At 38.6% G+C, this 14,832-nt stretch overlaps 1 protein-coding gene across 1 annotated transcript in view; it reads left to right on the top strand.

Annotated features, from left to right (window-relative positions):
- Window positions 1-13,701, top strand: part of nell2b (neural EGFL like 2b) — a 30,736-nt gene extending 17,035 nt beyond the window's left edge. The window contains exons 14-20 of the mRNA XM_057324182.1: window positions 840-962; window positions 1,752-1,847; window positions 7,866-8,006; window positions 8,223-8,416; window positions 8,958-9,134; window positions 11,542-11,769; window positions 12,593-13,701. Of these exons, the coding sequence (XP_057180165.1) occupies window positions 840-962; window positions 1,752-1,847; window positions 7,866-8,006; window positions 8,223-8,416; window positions 8,958-9,134; window positions 11,542-11,769; window positions 12,593-12,634 (1,001 nt within the window). The 3' untranslated portion in view covers window positions 12,635-13,701. The remainder of the gene's footprint in view (window positions 1-839; window positions 963-1,751; window positions 1,848-7,865; window positions 8,007-8,222; window positions 8,417-8,957; window positions 9,135-11,541; window positions 11,770-12,592) is intronic.
- The last annotated feature ends 1,131 nt before the right edge of the window (window positions 13,702-14,832 follow it).

The following is a 14,832-nucleotide window of genomic DNA, read 5'->3' as shown; positions in this document are numbered from 1 at the left end:
ATGTTTTCCCCCGAAGAGAATATTAATGACTCTGCACTTAAGGATGACATTTCGAGCAGCCTCAGTGAAGCCTTTCTTTTGGGTTAAAGTCCTCCATAAGTCATAAGTCTGTGACATCATCAGACTTTTTAAAGCTGTACTGTAGCACATTAACTACAATGTTTAATAATATCTCAATAACATTTTGGGGCCATAGCACAACAATTGTCACAATGTATAGACCTACAGGAATAACATATTCAGAAACAGCAATAAAAGTAATACTTGACTTAAAAAAAGAAAACGTAAATTATCTTTCATTGACAATCATGTGAAGTGTCACGTATGTGAAATTTGTGAAAACTCTTTTCAATAAATGACTACCAGTGCTAATTTACGGTAAAATAATGTAACAATTCTGTACTGTACAGCATATATGGTTACATGTAATGCAACATTTTTACCAACAACTCAAACACAACAAAAAACATCCAACATAAACTTTGAGCCTCTGCATCCCGTTGAAACGAGAGTACAGTTTACTGCGAGTCCAAAAAGCCTGACAGCATCTCAAACATGCACTCAACCTTCCGCAAAGACTGCCATACTGTTTCAGTACAGCAGTGTCAGTTATTCCCCAAGCGCTGTGCTCAGACACATCTGACACCAAACCCTTTCAGTCTTTTGACTCTTATATTCCATTTATTTCTCGCTCCTTCTGCCTGTTTTGGATACAGAATTGTATTCCCACAGAGAAGAACCGCGAGGAAGGAGAGTGCAGAACATGCGAAAAGTTTGTGAGAAGTGTGTAAAGCACGCACACACTCATGCCTCTCATGTCTTTTGTTTTTCTCTTTAAGAGCGTGACGAGTGTGTGCAAGGAATGAACACCTGTGATGAGAACGCTCTTTGCTTCAATACTGTTGGCGGACACAGTTGCTCCTGTAAGCCGGGGTACGTGGGTAATGGCACAGTCTGCAAAGGTGAGTTTAAACATTTGTGCTCCAGCTACGCTGTGCTTCGGTTGTCACAAAACCAAAATTTTAGCAATTTAGGGGTATGAACTTCAGTGAATTGATACCCTTGCTGAAAAAAACAAACCATTAGAATTCTTATGGTTTACATTAAAATACCATGAACCATTGAACCATCACTAAAACCCATTATAGCTTTTTATATTAAAACCATTACAAAACTCCTTTATGGGCATTATTCCAATAGAATTTAATGGTGTTCTATTGGTTCCCGTCTGCAGATGCCATCAATGAAATCCATCATACCAGTAGTATAGGTTAGGGTTCTGTTGTTTTTTGGACCTTTTGTAATATCAATTAATATGACACTCATTTACTTATCCACCTTATTTTTGAACGCGGAAGTAAACGACGTGACGTACTTCCGTTTTGTGTTAAGACTTCCATATTATTAGCCAGCCGGTGGAAAACAATGGAAGTGTGTCGCTGCGGGACCATGCTCAAAATGCTTTTAAAACAGCTATGATGAAAATTTTTCACACCCGCGATGTATTACACAGTGGGAGGATGAAGTGGCCTGATATATCTTATGAGGATTTATTCAATTACTTCGTATTTTCGAGTTGACGGGTCTTCGATGCGCAAGCATACAAGCACAGACATACCAGTTTTAAAATAATAAAAGTTTTTATTATTTTATTTTATTATTATAAGGATTTTATATTATATAAGGCGGCAAAATTCCAATAGTCTTTCTCTCTTTCAGTTTTAAATCAGAGTTATATTTTTGGTTTGCAGCGCTCTGTGAGGGCCAGTGTCTTAATGGCGGCTCTTGCATCGATCCTGATACCTGTGTCTGCCAACAGGGCTTTACTGGAAAAAGATGCGAGACAGGTAAGATGCAACTGTTACAAATGTACAACATACAAGACAAAGCAGCATAAATTGTAAATTCTAAATCCGGCTTGTCCATAAATAACTCTAAATACCTTGTTTTCCCTTAACGCGGTGTCTTAATCAGACACAACATTTTTAAGCTTTAAGTGGACAATCTCATCTATTCTTTGACAAGACATTTTGCTTGACATTTGGTAGCTCCGCCCACAATGAAATCACCTTGGGCCTACATCAAATTAATAGCTGTGATTTTGCGACTTCGAGCATTATTGCACTCTCAGTCTATGTCAGATAAATTGTTCCACTCTGGAATCCACCGAAGGTGCATTGAACTTTGGAAAAGCATACACAAGGGACAAAAGGCTTTTTATGGCTCTGAGGATCGATGTATGTGTATATCTCTGAGTGAGCGATAGAGACACTTTAGGGCATCTGCACACCACCCACTCGGTCCTGTGTGAGTGACAGAGGGATGGTGAACGGAAGAAGAGGAAGTGAGGGGAGGAGACAGCTGGTGGGGAGAGAGAGATAGAGAGGGCGATGAGAGAGTGAGGTGTGGTTGTCTGACTCACCGTTCTTGGAGAGAACACAAACTGACACACAAATTCACAGCTATGTGTTTGAGGAAAAGTGCGATAAAATCTAATGCGAGAGAGAGTTTGTGTAAGCAGGCTATGCGTATTTGTACTGGCCATTTTGAAGGTTTTGGGGCCCTTTGTGTTGTGGTATGTTTTTGTTTGTAGGGTGTAGTGTTGTAAAACATGTTTTAAAACAACACATGCAATTGGAAACAAATATAAAAAAACTAAGCATAGGCTACAACCTAAGAGACAGGGTGTGTTTGTGTTTGTGTTAGTCTTAGTTTTAGTAGTAGAGAAACAGTATATTGTATATGCCTTACGGTTGTATTGTAAACACGGTCGTCTGTAATCCCTCACTGTTTCTCCCCTGTGTGTCTGTCTTTCTCTGAGGGGAAATGTAATGTTATGACAAAAGCACAGTGAGGATAAATGTTGCACAAACAAACATGAGAAGAAAAAGAAAAGACTTCTCAGGTCCTTTGAAACTGCGTATGCCTCCACTAGAGGCATTTCGTTATTAAACTCTTCGTCTTTGTCAGTAAGCCTCTCTCACTTTTTCTCTTTTTTCTCTTTTTCTCTCTCTGTACCAGCTTGACTTCGAAGCATATGTCCAACTTTGCTAATGCGCTCTACCGATTAAGTATCCAAAGCAATCCATTAGTTCAGCGGATATTATACTCTTGGTAAAATATAGAAATGATTCGATGAGCATTGTTTTTATTGGTTTTCTGTGGTTTAATTAGAGTAATCGACAGAAGCACGGAGAGGGAGAATTATCTTCTCTATCAAATATCCTGTCGTAGAGATACTTTATGAATAGAAATGCTGCAAAGAGAAGCTCCGTTCCATCTCTTTCTTTTCATCTTCCCTTGAACAGAAGCTGTAGGGAGTCAAATGTATTTTTAAATTTTAGCTTTCAGTACTCAGACGATGGGCACCATTTATTATCCATCAGATTGGCTTGGATCCTTCATACGCTCTGTGTTCACAAAGGAAAACCCAATTATGGCAGGTCCTGGGGGGTTAAATGCCCCAGGCTCAGGGTCCTTCGTCTTAAACAAGACTTTTCTGCAGAGAACTTGTTAATTCTTTATGTGATGGGTGAATATCAAGGGCATGTAAGCATCTTCAGTTTGCAGTCTTGTGGAATAAAGTGGGTACCGAACACTCAAAATAAAAAAATCTGTCATCATTTACTCACACTCATGTCTGTGGGTGACACTAAAGGAGACATTCTGAAGATGGTGCTGTTTTTATATATGCATGATAGTGAACGGGGCCTGGACGCTTCAAACATTAACTAGGAAATATAAAAAAATGTCCTGTATGAGATAAGATGGTAATTCAACGTTCAGAGGACCCAATATGAGTGTAAATTAATAATGGCAGAATTTTCATTTTTTTGACTGTTTCTTTAAAGGGACCGTTCACCCCAAAATAAAAATGTCTGCCATCATCACCCTCGAGTATTTCCAAATGTTTATACATTTCTTTGTTCTGATGAACACAGAGAAAGATATTTGGAAGAATGCTTGTAACCAAATAGTTCTTGGCCACCATTGACCACCACAGTAGTGAAAATGACAATGGTACTCAAAAGTGCCCAAGAACGGTTTGCTTTACTACATTCTTCAAAGTATCTTAATTTGTGTTCAACAGAGCAAAGCAATTTATAAAGCATTTTTTCCAACTGTGGTAGTCAATGAAATGTATACAGATTTGGAACGACTTGAGGGTGAATAAATGATGACAGAATTTTCATTTTGAATGAACTGTTCCTTTAAGACGGCAGTCTCGAACAGTATTTATTCATAATACAAGGTGAGAATGGAACTCTACCCATATCAAATTTTAATGAGAAGGTCTTCAGAGGCTTTGTAGTGAGGCAGTCCCACGGGGAGGGGAGGAGCATCAAATTGTGTATACAAAGAGATTCAAAACTTCTGGCGGTTCTTCTCTCGAATAACATTTCTGTTTATTTAAGCGATCTGATTATATCTGCTTTGTTGGGTTTGGTATATTCCAAAGCCGTTTCTCATCATGTTTAATGAGGTGGAGCTAATTAGCGTTTAGTTGTTGAACGTCTACCCTTACTGTGAAACACAGGACCTCTGTTTTATCCTGATTAAGACTTTCATTCCATTTGCATTCAGTCAAAGATTAAGACTACAGTCTCATTGAATTTGCACTCTTAGTTCAGTCAAATTTAAATCTTAAGGCAAGTTCTGTCCTCCCCTCAGTTAACAAATGCAACAATTAACTTAATCATCATCAAATGATATAATTTACCATATCTGATTCCCCTTAACAATCCCGGTCCTCTAACATTCTTTGAGAACGCTAGTCAGTCACTATCCATCCTGTAATATTTTTTATGCTTCGCTTAAAATGCAACTAGACTGAGAATACCATCTCAGTTTAAAATGTGCGTTTTTAACTTCCCATTTAAAAAGTGTTAGCCGACATAGGACAAGGTTTTCAAGCACACAAACACTCTCAGAGTCCCTCTTTAGAATCTTAAGTCTGTGCGGAGCTCCCCGGTGAGATGCTGCAGCGGGTGAGAATCTGTTCATTAGCGCTAGCAAGAGGGGTGGGGAGAGGGCGGATAAAGAATGGAAAACAGGGCAGATGAAGGAGATACCAGGGGTGGGAACATCTAGATGTTCAGGGACTGAGTGGATTGATGACTTGCCGGTTGAAAAATTGTCCCTGTTGAAATAGACTGTCGGATTCCACTGAGGACTCTAGTAACTATTCTAGTCTGCACACACAGGATTGGACAATCTGTTATACTTGGCACTTCCTACTATTTTCTAATGTCATTTGCACCTTTCTGGGTCCTTCAGAGCTGAATTTTGTTCAAGTTGAGCCTTGATAACCTGATGTTTTATTTATTTTTAAGAGGGAGTTCACTCATAAAATTCGCATTATTTTTGTCATTAAAAGCTGTGTTCTGGTGTTATCAGGGTTTAAAAGTGGGGTTTTGCCATACCTGCCAATGCCAGGTGAATAAAGAAAATAGAAATATTTCTTACTTTTTTTAAAACTGCATTTCGCATCATTTTTATTTTTAAAAGTTTGTCTCCATGACAATTAGAGTTTTTGGTTATTTTCTTTGCATATTGAGTCACTTGCAGCATCTCTAAGTAAAATTGCATCTGCCACAAAAATGCAAAGACCCATTGAGATTTTCTTCCTCATATACAGTATTTGATTTGGTGCCATAATGCGAAGAATATTGCACATGTGTCTGAGAAATTTCCACTGAAGTAAAAGTTGTTTGAAGATGAGCAAGTCATGGAAGATGATTTGAACGTCTTTGATTTTTTTCGCTTACATCACAGCAAAGGTCGAAGTATTGATCTTAAAATTACCAATAAGAAAACATTTAAAGATGAGATCTCTTTTATATCTCGGTTATCTCTTTTAGACATTAATGATATTAAATGAAGAGCAAATGGAAACTTTAGATTACAGTTAGTCTCCTGCATTTCAGATATTACTCCCGAGAAGGAGAAATCTTACAAAATCTCGAGTTTCAGAAGATCTCTACAATTTCTCAAACGAGCTCAGATTTGCAAGGTCTGCAATCAAATGTCTATATTATAGAAGATTTTAATGTGAACTTGAAAATTTCTCATCAAATGAATCCCAAAAATTTTACATATACAATATTGTAATTTTTCCTCCCTAGTAATTTTAGGATTAACACAAAGAAAAACATAAAAAAAAGAGACTAAGTTGATGCTGTTCTTAAATTAAACACAACTGAAAACTCTTTATCAAATCTCCTAAGCTATAAATGAACAACCTCTGAGCAATACAATTGTCCCCCGGGTAGATATGACGCATGTATTATGTTGCAATTTCTAATAAAGAAACCTGCCAACAGCGTTTGGTTTTATTTACTTGCCAAATCTAATTTGTGCTCGCATTTGATACTTGATTCCTCAAAATATTTTACCTTCTATACCACAGAAAGGTTTAAAAGAATAAACATTTGGAAAATTAGGGTCAATATACAAGGACAAACAGTTTTTGTATGAAATGTTTCTTTTAAATGTTAAAAAATCCTGAGCGCCCTCAAACTGACTTTGACTGGAGCAAAATCCACCTCTGAAAGCATCAGAATCCCAAATGTTCAGGAGGAAAGGGAATAAATGAGATGGAGACTATGCATTGTGCTGTCTGCTCATGACATTCCGTGACAAATTAGTGGCAGGCCTGCAGGACCGCTGGAGCCCGGGGGGTTTGCCCCTGAATACACGGTCAATCAATACTCACTACTGCTTACTGACAGCACAAATGCCAGATTTTTTCTCTGAGGGAGATGAGTGGGGTGGGTGTTTGTGCTCCAGGAAGAATGTGAATAAATGTCATCAGTGCAGCGCCACCTATTATTATTCGGCATTGTTTGTGTTGTGTTTTTTTATTGTTTGTGGTGTTTTTGTTCCTCGTCAATGTTTTGAAGGGGTTTGTATGAAAAAATGTACCAAGTACTTCCATTAAAAATTCGATTCTGATTAAATGTTTTCTAGAAGGTTCTCTTAAAGCGACAGACAGATTCTGATGCAACACCTAACATAAATGGCTCATCACATTTGACTATTCAGAATTATGCAAAAGATTTAAGAGCTGAGACCGTAAAGAAATAACACCTGAATATCAAAATACACTTTTGTGTGTTCCTCACACAAAGATTGCACGTTGAACTCAAGTTCTTTCCTCATGGGTGTGAGTAAATAATGGTAGAGTATTTATTTTTGAGTGAAGTATGCTACATTTCACACGTTATGGCACTTGGAGACCTATTTCAGGAGGTTTTCTCTCATGTTTTGAAGGTCCTGAAGGCAGTTTCTAAAAGGTCCAAATTGTGTTCGGTTGAATCTGCCAAAGGTTAAAGTCACTAGTCAGTTCTGTCCCAGCATGCCTTTGTGATTTGCCAAGCTGTCATTGAACTAGCTGGCTTTTAAAGTGACATTCAGCTTTTTTATGAGAGTATAACTCAAGGACGTGGACTAATAGTTGACTAGATTCTGAAGAGCTTCTTTATCAACAGCTGTCGGGTACGTTCCTTTGAGATGTCATTAACAAACCGACCATGCTAAAGCTCGATTTATCTCACTTCCTTTGTGTTTGATCTGAGGACAGAAATCTAAATTCGGTACGTAGGAAGATTTGTATTCGTTTAGGAACCTGGAAAGATGAAAAGCTATATGGACTTCAAAAATATAAAGTAGGTCAAACAGCAGTGTAGGGTGAGTACTAACTTTTTTCAAGAAGTTTGGTTGCGTACTTTTCTTACCAGCTCATATTCATGATAGTTGACAAGTGCAGTGTGCTTACTAGCATTTTCAGACCTGTTGTACCAAGCAAATGTGGCACAACGATTGTCTCAGGTTTTCTCAGCCATGTCTTCGAATCGTTTCCTTAGACATCGACGAGTGCTCAGATGGATTCGTGGAATGTGACAGTCGAGCCATTTGCATCAACCTGCCGGGATGGTACCACTGTGAGTGCCGGGATGGTTACCGTGACAACGGAATGTTCTCAGCCAATGGAGAGTCGTGTGAAGGTAACTTCTGTAATGAGTGTATGTAACATTCGGCCAAAGTTTAGGATATGTCTATGTAAAATGAATGAATGTAGATTTAGCCAGATTTTTTGCAATTTATTTGCAAAATTGTATTTACAGCATCTACCCGAGTGTTAAGCAGCCAAACCATTCACCTGTTGGACTCAACCAGAGATTGTTAATGATTTAAATTTCGTTCTGTTTTCTGGTTGGCAGACATTGACGAATGTGAGTCAGGGAGGCACACCTGTGCTAATGACACCGTGTGCTTCAACGTGGATGGAGGTTTTGACTGCCGGTGTCCACACGGCAAGAACTGCACGGGCGACTGCGCTCACGATGGGAAAGTAAAGCACAACGGGCAGATCTGGGTATTGGATGACGACAGGTGCTCGGTCTGCTCCTGCCGGGTGAGCCGAGAAAACCCTGCAATGCAAGACTAAAACTGTCTTTGTATGTTTTAAGTCTGTGACAGAAAGCCTCATATCACAACCGATTTAAAGTGTAATGCATTTGCAAGACATGTGCGGAGTAGTCGCAGGCAATACAACAAATTTCAAACTACTGTGACTTGACCAGTCCAAGGAACGTGCAAGAAAGCAAAGGAATCCAAGAGGATGGTGAATTTATAGGAAACCCTAAAAATGTGTATAAATTTGTATAAAAATGAGCTTCTATAGTCAGAAGGAGAATAATTGTATTATGGAATGTATTATGAAACGGACAGCTCTGGCTGATTGGATGAGCCTCATTTAAAGGTAGGCTGCTATAAAATGGCAAAAAAAGATTTGATTTATATTATTTCACCAAGTGCTACATTGCTTGGCAACCTCAAACAAATTTACAACCTTCTCTCTTACAGCGCACACTTGGCCCAATGGAAAAAATAGTCAGAAATGAAAATAAGGGAATGAGTTTTTTTACTCACTCTTTTATTCTTTCCTCCTTTAGTCGGGGTTGGTGACGTGTAGGCGAATGGTGTGCGACTGTGAGAATCCCACAGTGGATGTGATGTGCTGTCCTGAATGCGATCCTCGCCTGAGCTCCCAGTGCTTGCACCAGAACGGTCTTTTAGCTTACAGCAATGGAGAAACCTGGGTGGAGAACTGCCAGCAGTGTCAGTGCATGGTGAGTGGCAGCGTGCTGTGTGTTGCGTAATGTAGATCTGCAGTAATGCATTACGAGTACCAATTTAGCCAAGCTAAATTTGGGTATCGTCTCATGGTCTGTACTAAATGCTATGACAAAACGTGAATGTATTAGTCTTTTGCTAAGTCACATGTCATGCTGATCTTATTGTGTTATTTATTACATAGTATAGGGAATGTCAACATTTTTTGGAAAAGTGAGGTGGAAATAGTTATGGGAAACCTGCTCGAATAAGCAAAAAGCATAAAAAATAAAATATTGCCATAAAAAGACTGTCAGCCTGTGCACTACATTCTAAAACCTTCTAGCGATTAGTTCAGAGAGTTCTTCAAAATATCCAGTCAGGACATTTTGAGCCAAACCTTAAACACAGCAGTATTCTCTCCCTCTGGTGTTTTTCCTCTTCTGTGCTTCAGCAGAACTTTCATCCAATAGCAGCGTTTTCCTCTCCACAATTTTTGAGCAAGAACTGAATTATAAAGTCTCTGTTTTGCTCTGTGGTGGAAATTTTCTTCACTGAGATGACAGTGGTCTCGAACAGGGCTTCTAAACCCGTCTGAGGTTCCAGCCAGGTGACCTCCAAGCTCAACTTTTTCTCGGTCTGAGAGGTTTTTACACTTCAAAAGCATGAAGCCTGGCCTGTAATGAATTCAGCGAAAGGTTTCGGTACAGTTGTGAACTGCGTGACGGACTAAAGACTTGTTTCGCAGGGCAATGCTAAAACTAAGCTCTGGATTAATTGCTCAATAACTGACTTTGAATTGAAAGCCCTTTTTAATCCTGTACAAGACGTAATCTGCGTCCATTAAACCAGCTTTAAGGCAGGAACATAATCAAACAGAGCCAGAACAACAAGGCCGTATTGAAATTTCTGTAGTCATTAGTTTCAGTCCTTTATGTTGCTTTTGTATGAGATACTTTCACATACAGTATTCTTTCAGTCAGTGCTTCCTTTGAGTCTTTTTAGCTCCTTTAACACTTTGAAATCTGCTTCTCATCAATTTTTTCTCGCTCGCTGTAAAGCAGAATTAAAACAAAACTTGAAAGACGGAGGAGTCGTGGAAAAATGAAGAATGAGGCGAGAGGCGTGCTTTGTGTTGTAAGAGTACAAAAGTGTCTGGAGTCAGAGAACAAAAGATGTTCCGGAACCAACCTGAAGACAGAGGGGACTGTTGTCATCATCATCATCTGTGTAGCCTGGGCTGTCTGATGCAGGATGTAGTGCCCCTAATCTTTCAGATTTATATGCTTGAGTACTCTTAAAAGTTGACAATTATAGCAGCAATCCATACATTAATTAAAAAGAAACAAAAATCTGTTTTAGAGCAGATTCATGAAAATATTTATTATATATTTTTATTATATATTTTTATTTATTTTAATGTACTTTAGTCTTTTTTTATTTTACAGTCATTTTTTATTTTAGAAATATTTAAAATGTTAAAAGACAATATTTTTTTCTCTAAGCGTTAGAATTTCTCCATTCATTTTCCTACGAGTGGTCTACCTCACATTACACCTTCCCTACAGTCTCTTTTGTTCTGTCTGTCGTACACTAACATGTAACTTGTTTGCCTGAAGTGACCTTCAAACCATTTGATGTTTGAAGATTTCAAGCACTACATCTTTTTATCCTTGCATCTTTCCTTCTGTCGAAACCATCCAAAAAGCTTGATACATTTTTGACACATAACCTGCTGTGCAACTGTGGTTCTTCAAGAACTCTTGAGGAAACCGAACAGAGAGAGCCATGTATGTGTGTGTTTGTGTAAATTAAACATTACGCTGACCTTCTAGGGTTCACGGAGCACAGTACGCAAACATCATCCGTGGTTGTGTACCGTGCAAGCTCTCTCCTGCATTTCAAGATGTGTTTCTGCTCAACTGCCGTTACCAACTGTGGATGGCGGATCACATGATTTTCAGTCAGGGTCAGATATTGCTTTCCTGATGTCCCCGGGCATGTCTCCACGACTGCCTCTAGTCCTCTTATCTTATGTTAAGGAAGAAGGGTGAATTGCCACTCGTGTTTTGATTGTCTAATGTCAGATAAGTAATACTAGTTATGTAAGAGGGTTCTGAGTGGTTGAATTCTCGAGTATTTCCAGGAGATGTATCATAGGACCATTGACTTTACATTTTCAACTTCTAAACTTGGTGCTGAACAAAATGAACTGTGTGACTTAACCTAATTTGCATTGCCAGTGGTCACTCACACCAGTTGTTGCAAAGCCACATTTCCCCACATTTCATTTTTAGCACTCATGGAAAAGACCCCAAGTCATGTTTAATGGCTTAAATGTCTGTTAATGAAGTCTTATGTGTAATGATCTGGTTGTTCATTATGGACACACATTTACTTTTATGAAATGTGTGTGTTTCTCAGCACGGAGAGGTGGACTGTTGGCCCGTGCCGTGTTCTCCGGTGCCTGACTGTGAGTTTATGGTGGTTCCAGAGGGCGAGTGCTGCCCGCGCTGCGTCACGGACCCCTGCCTGGCCGACACCGTCCGAAACGACATGACCAAGACCTGCGTGGATGAGTACGGAATCACTCGCTTCAGCGGCTCCGCTTGGACCAAACACGGCACAGAATGTTCCATGTGCCAGTGCAAGGTACTTAACACTTACAAAACCACCCACAGACAAGCATTACAATTCACCAAAACATAACACTTTATTTATTTTTGCCCACATATGTACTCTTGCTAAATATAAATCAACTTGTCTGAATGTTCACACAGAGTTTGAACAGATCTGAATTGAATTCATCCCTCCAAAAATCCTTGCGTTGTATCTGCATAGTTTGGAATGAAGTGGACATCTTTTTATATTTTATATAATGTGTCACATCTATGGTTGTTTATACTTGTTAGCTAAACCCTTGCAATAAAATGGCTAAAGATTTCAGAGGGCCTCAGTGTTTCATGGACATCTGGCTAATTTAGATCTAAATATTTTAATACCAAAGCAGTCAAGGACAATAGCTTTGGTTGTGTGCCCAGACACAGCTTTGATTTTTATTGTTGCAGTGCACATAAACGCCATCCATAAATCAAAACATTGCCGTTTGAGCCGCACGCATTTATATCTCAGAATACTGGGATGCTTAAAACTGGGATGCTTTGCGGATGGCTTTAAACACAGTGTCTAACTGGGTTCAGAGTGGTTTACAGTTTAAAAGCCTTGATTAAAAGAACTCAATGCAGGAAAAGAGAATGACATTCAGGGTCAGGAAAGGATTCATCTGCTTATTAAAGCACCATGTCTGGCTGGTCAAGGTCTCAAAACCATTTGAGCTGAATAATGAATTGAGAGGGTTTATTGACACATGTTCCATGTAGACAAATGCATACACACAGGACAGAAATGGCTTGAACATGTGAGTGTCAGATTGGACCGTTTGCTTGACTAATGTATCTTTCTTCTTTGCTTACAGAACGGTCACATCTGTTGCTCTGTGGATCCTCTGTGCCTCTAATCCTATTCAAAGGCAAAATTTCTGACCTGCTATCTCCCCAATTAACCTCTCTCTCTCTCTCTCTCTCTCTCTCTCTCTCTCTTTCTCTCTCCCTCTTCTCTTGTCTGTTCCTCTCTTTCAGTCACTGTCTCGGCTTTCTGTACAGTTTCAACCCACTAAGAAGAATCTTTTATACCAAATCTACATGTGTATTATAACATTATCAGTATACAGATAGCTGACAGATCATTAAAGCACTCTATTCAGCCTTTATAAAAAAGCATCATTACAGCTTTGAATAGTGTTTAAAATTTGCTTGGCGCATTTGATAATGTATTTGTCATTTTTCAATATTTTATTGTCAGTTTCATGGGAAATCATGGCACAGTATTCTGATGTTGAGGCACATTTTTGCAAGTCCCATTCAATTTTCATGTTTCAATGTTGAAACTGCATCGAAAAATAAAGGTTAACTTATTGTTGATCGCTGTGTTTTTGCTTGATGGGTTCAGATGACTGCAGACTTTGTGAAATACTCCAATTGTGTCTTAACCCGATGTGACGTGATGAAGCGATAAACACTTTGAAATTCTATTTTTGGGAACCACTGGGAGGACATTTTGTGAAACGTTTGGTTTCCGTTTCTGTACTGTTGTGTTAGCCCCGCCCACTGTGAGATGTCATTGCTCAAAAGTCCTGCTTCATTAAGCGAACAACACATATCTTTGTTAAAACTGATTGGCTCTTGTCACGTTGCATAGCAGTTTAGCATGAACAGACTTATTTCTTATCGCTAGAAACGCATCACATCTGGTTAAGACACGGACACGGTGTTAAATTTTATTTGTAAATGACCTGCAGGCGTTACCAGGTGTAGCGCTTACTACGTTTAGTATTTAGTTGTTCCGCTCCCTTCTGGGACAAATATGATCTTGATGTTGTGAATAGTTTATTTAATGTGTTTGTTTTTCACGTCTTTTGAAAGCTGTCCTTATTTTAACGGGTTACACCTTTTGTCAAATTGATGTTTTGTTTTTTCAGTGGCTTGGTGCACTATTGTGTCATAGTGAAATAAAAGATTTCCATTGAAAGAATCAGATGTATTGTTTTTTTATTCATGCAGAAATAACTCTGAAGACCAATTTTGTTATCAATAAATCCTCATATTGTTCAGTAAAGTTATACAGTACAGGCTAGAGGGTTTAGGATGACATAAAGATTGGTGACTTAATTTATTTAACCATGCTTTGACAAAAATAGCTCTTTAACAAGATTATTGTGGTATTAGAAGGGCCGTGGGATATCTGTGGCAAACAGAACATGAGAATAAAAATACACAGTAAAAGTTTAAAATAAAGACATTTAATATTTCACAGCATCATTTTTCTTCCATTTGTTTATGTCGTTTTTGATTGTATATACTGTTTATCTTTTGCTTTCCTTTTTCCACTCTCTTAATGCCACTGGGCCCGCTCTCCATCCGTTGATGATTGGACACTTCACATGCAGGCTAAGCTTGGGTTCATTTCATTGCTTGTAATCCGGTGTAATTATTCTGGGTTTTGAATGGTTGGTTGATGCACTGTTTACTGGCCTCTACAGCATCAGCCATGTCTCATTATCTCTCTCGCTTTCACACACACATACACACACTTTCCTCGACTCAGGAGATTACTGCAGTGTGATGGGTCTTATTTCTGCGGTTTTACTGATCCATACTGCACATCTGTTGTCACTGTGCCAACCATATGCAAACCTTTATCTGATCACGGGTGTGAGAGATGGGTGGGTACACTGGGGTCAAAAAACTATTTTAGGTTTAAAATCTAAATTTAGAAGTTTTAGTCCTTTTTTCTGCACTAGAGTGTACATTAAACAGTGTTTTTCTATTTTCTTTTTGACTGTAATATTGGGAATTATTTTGTTATCATTTGACCATATAATATGAACTAGTAAATGCAAAAAGGCGTTTATAAATAGTGATATACTGGTAACCTAAGATTTCTTGAATGCACTTTCCAGAATACTCTAATGTGTGAATGCAGCATGGTGCAAAAGTGCCATTTTAGAAAAACTAAAAAAAAAATCAGCCATAATGAATTGAATCGAAGCAAAAGTGTCCAATAACAGGAGTGAGGAAAATAAAGCAAGTAGTGTTGAATTGGCTATGCGACCTCAACATGCCACGCCCCATAAAACAGCTGTAATAAGTGAAATAC

This window comes from Triplophysa rosa, linkage group LG24, assembly GCF_024868665.1.
Source record: "Triplophysa rosa linkage group LG24, Trosa_1v2, whole genome shotgun sequence".
In the NCBI taxonomy this organism is placed as follows: domain Eukaryota; kingdom Metazoa; phylum Chordata; class Actinopteri; order Cypriniformes; family Nemacheilidae; genus Triplophysa; species Triplophysa rosa.
The sequence above is the reverse complement of the archived record's forward strand: the minus strand, read 5'-3'. Positions and strand labels throughout refer to the sequence as shown.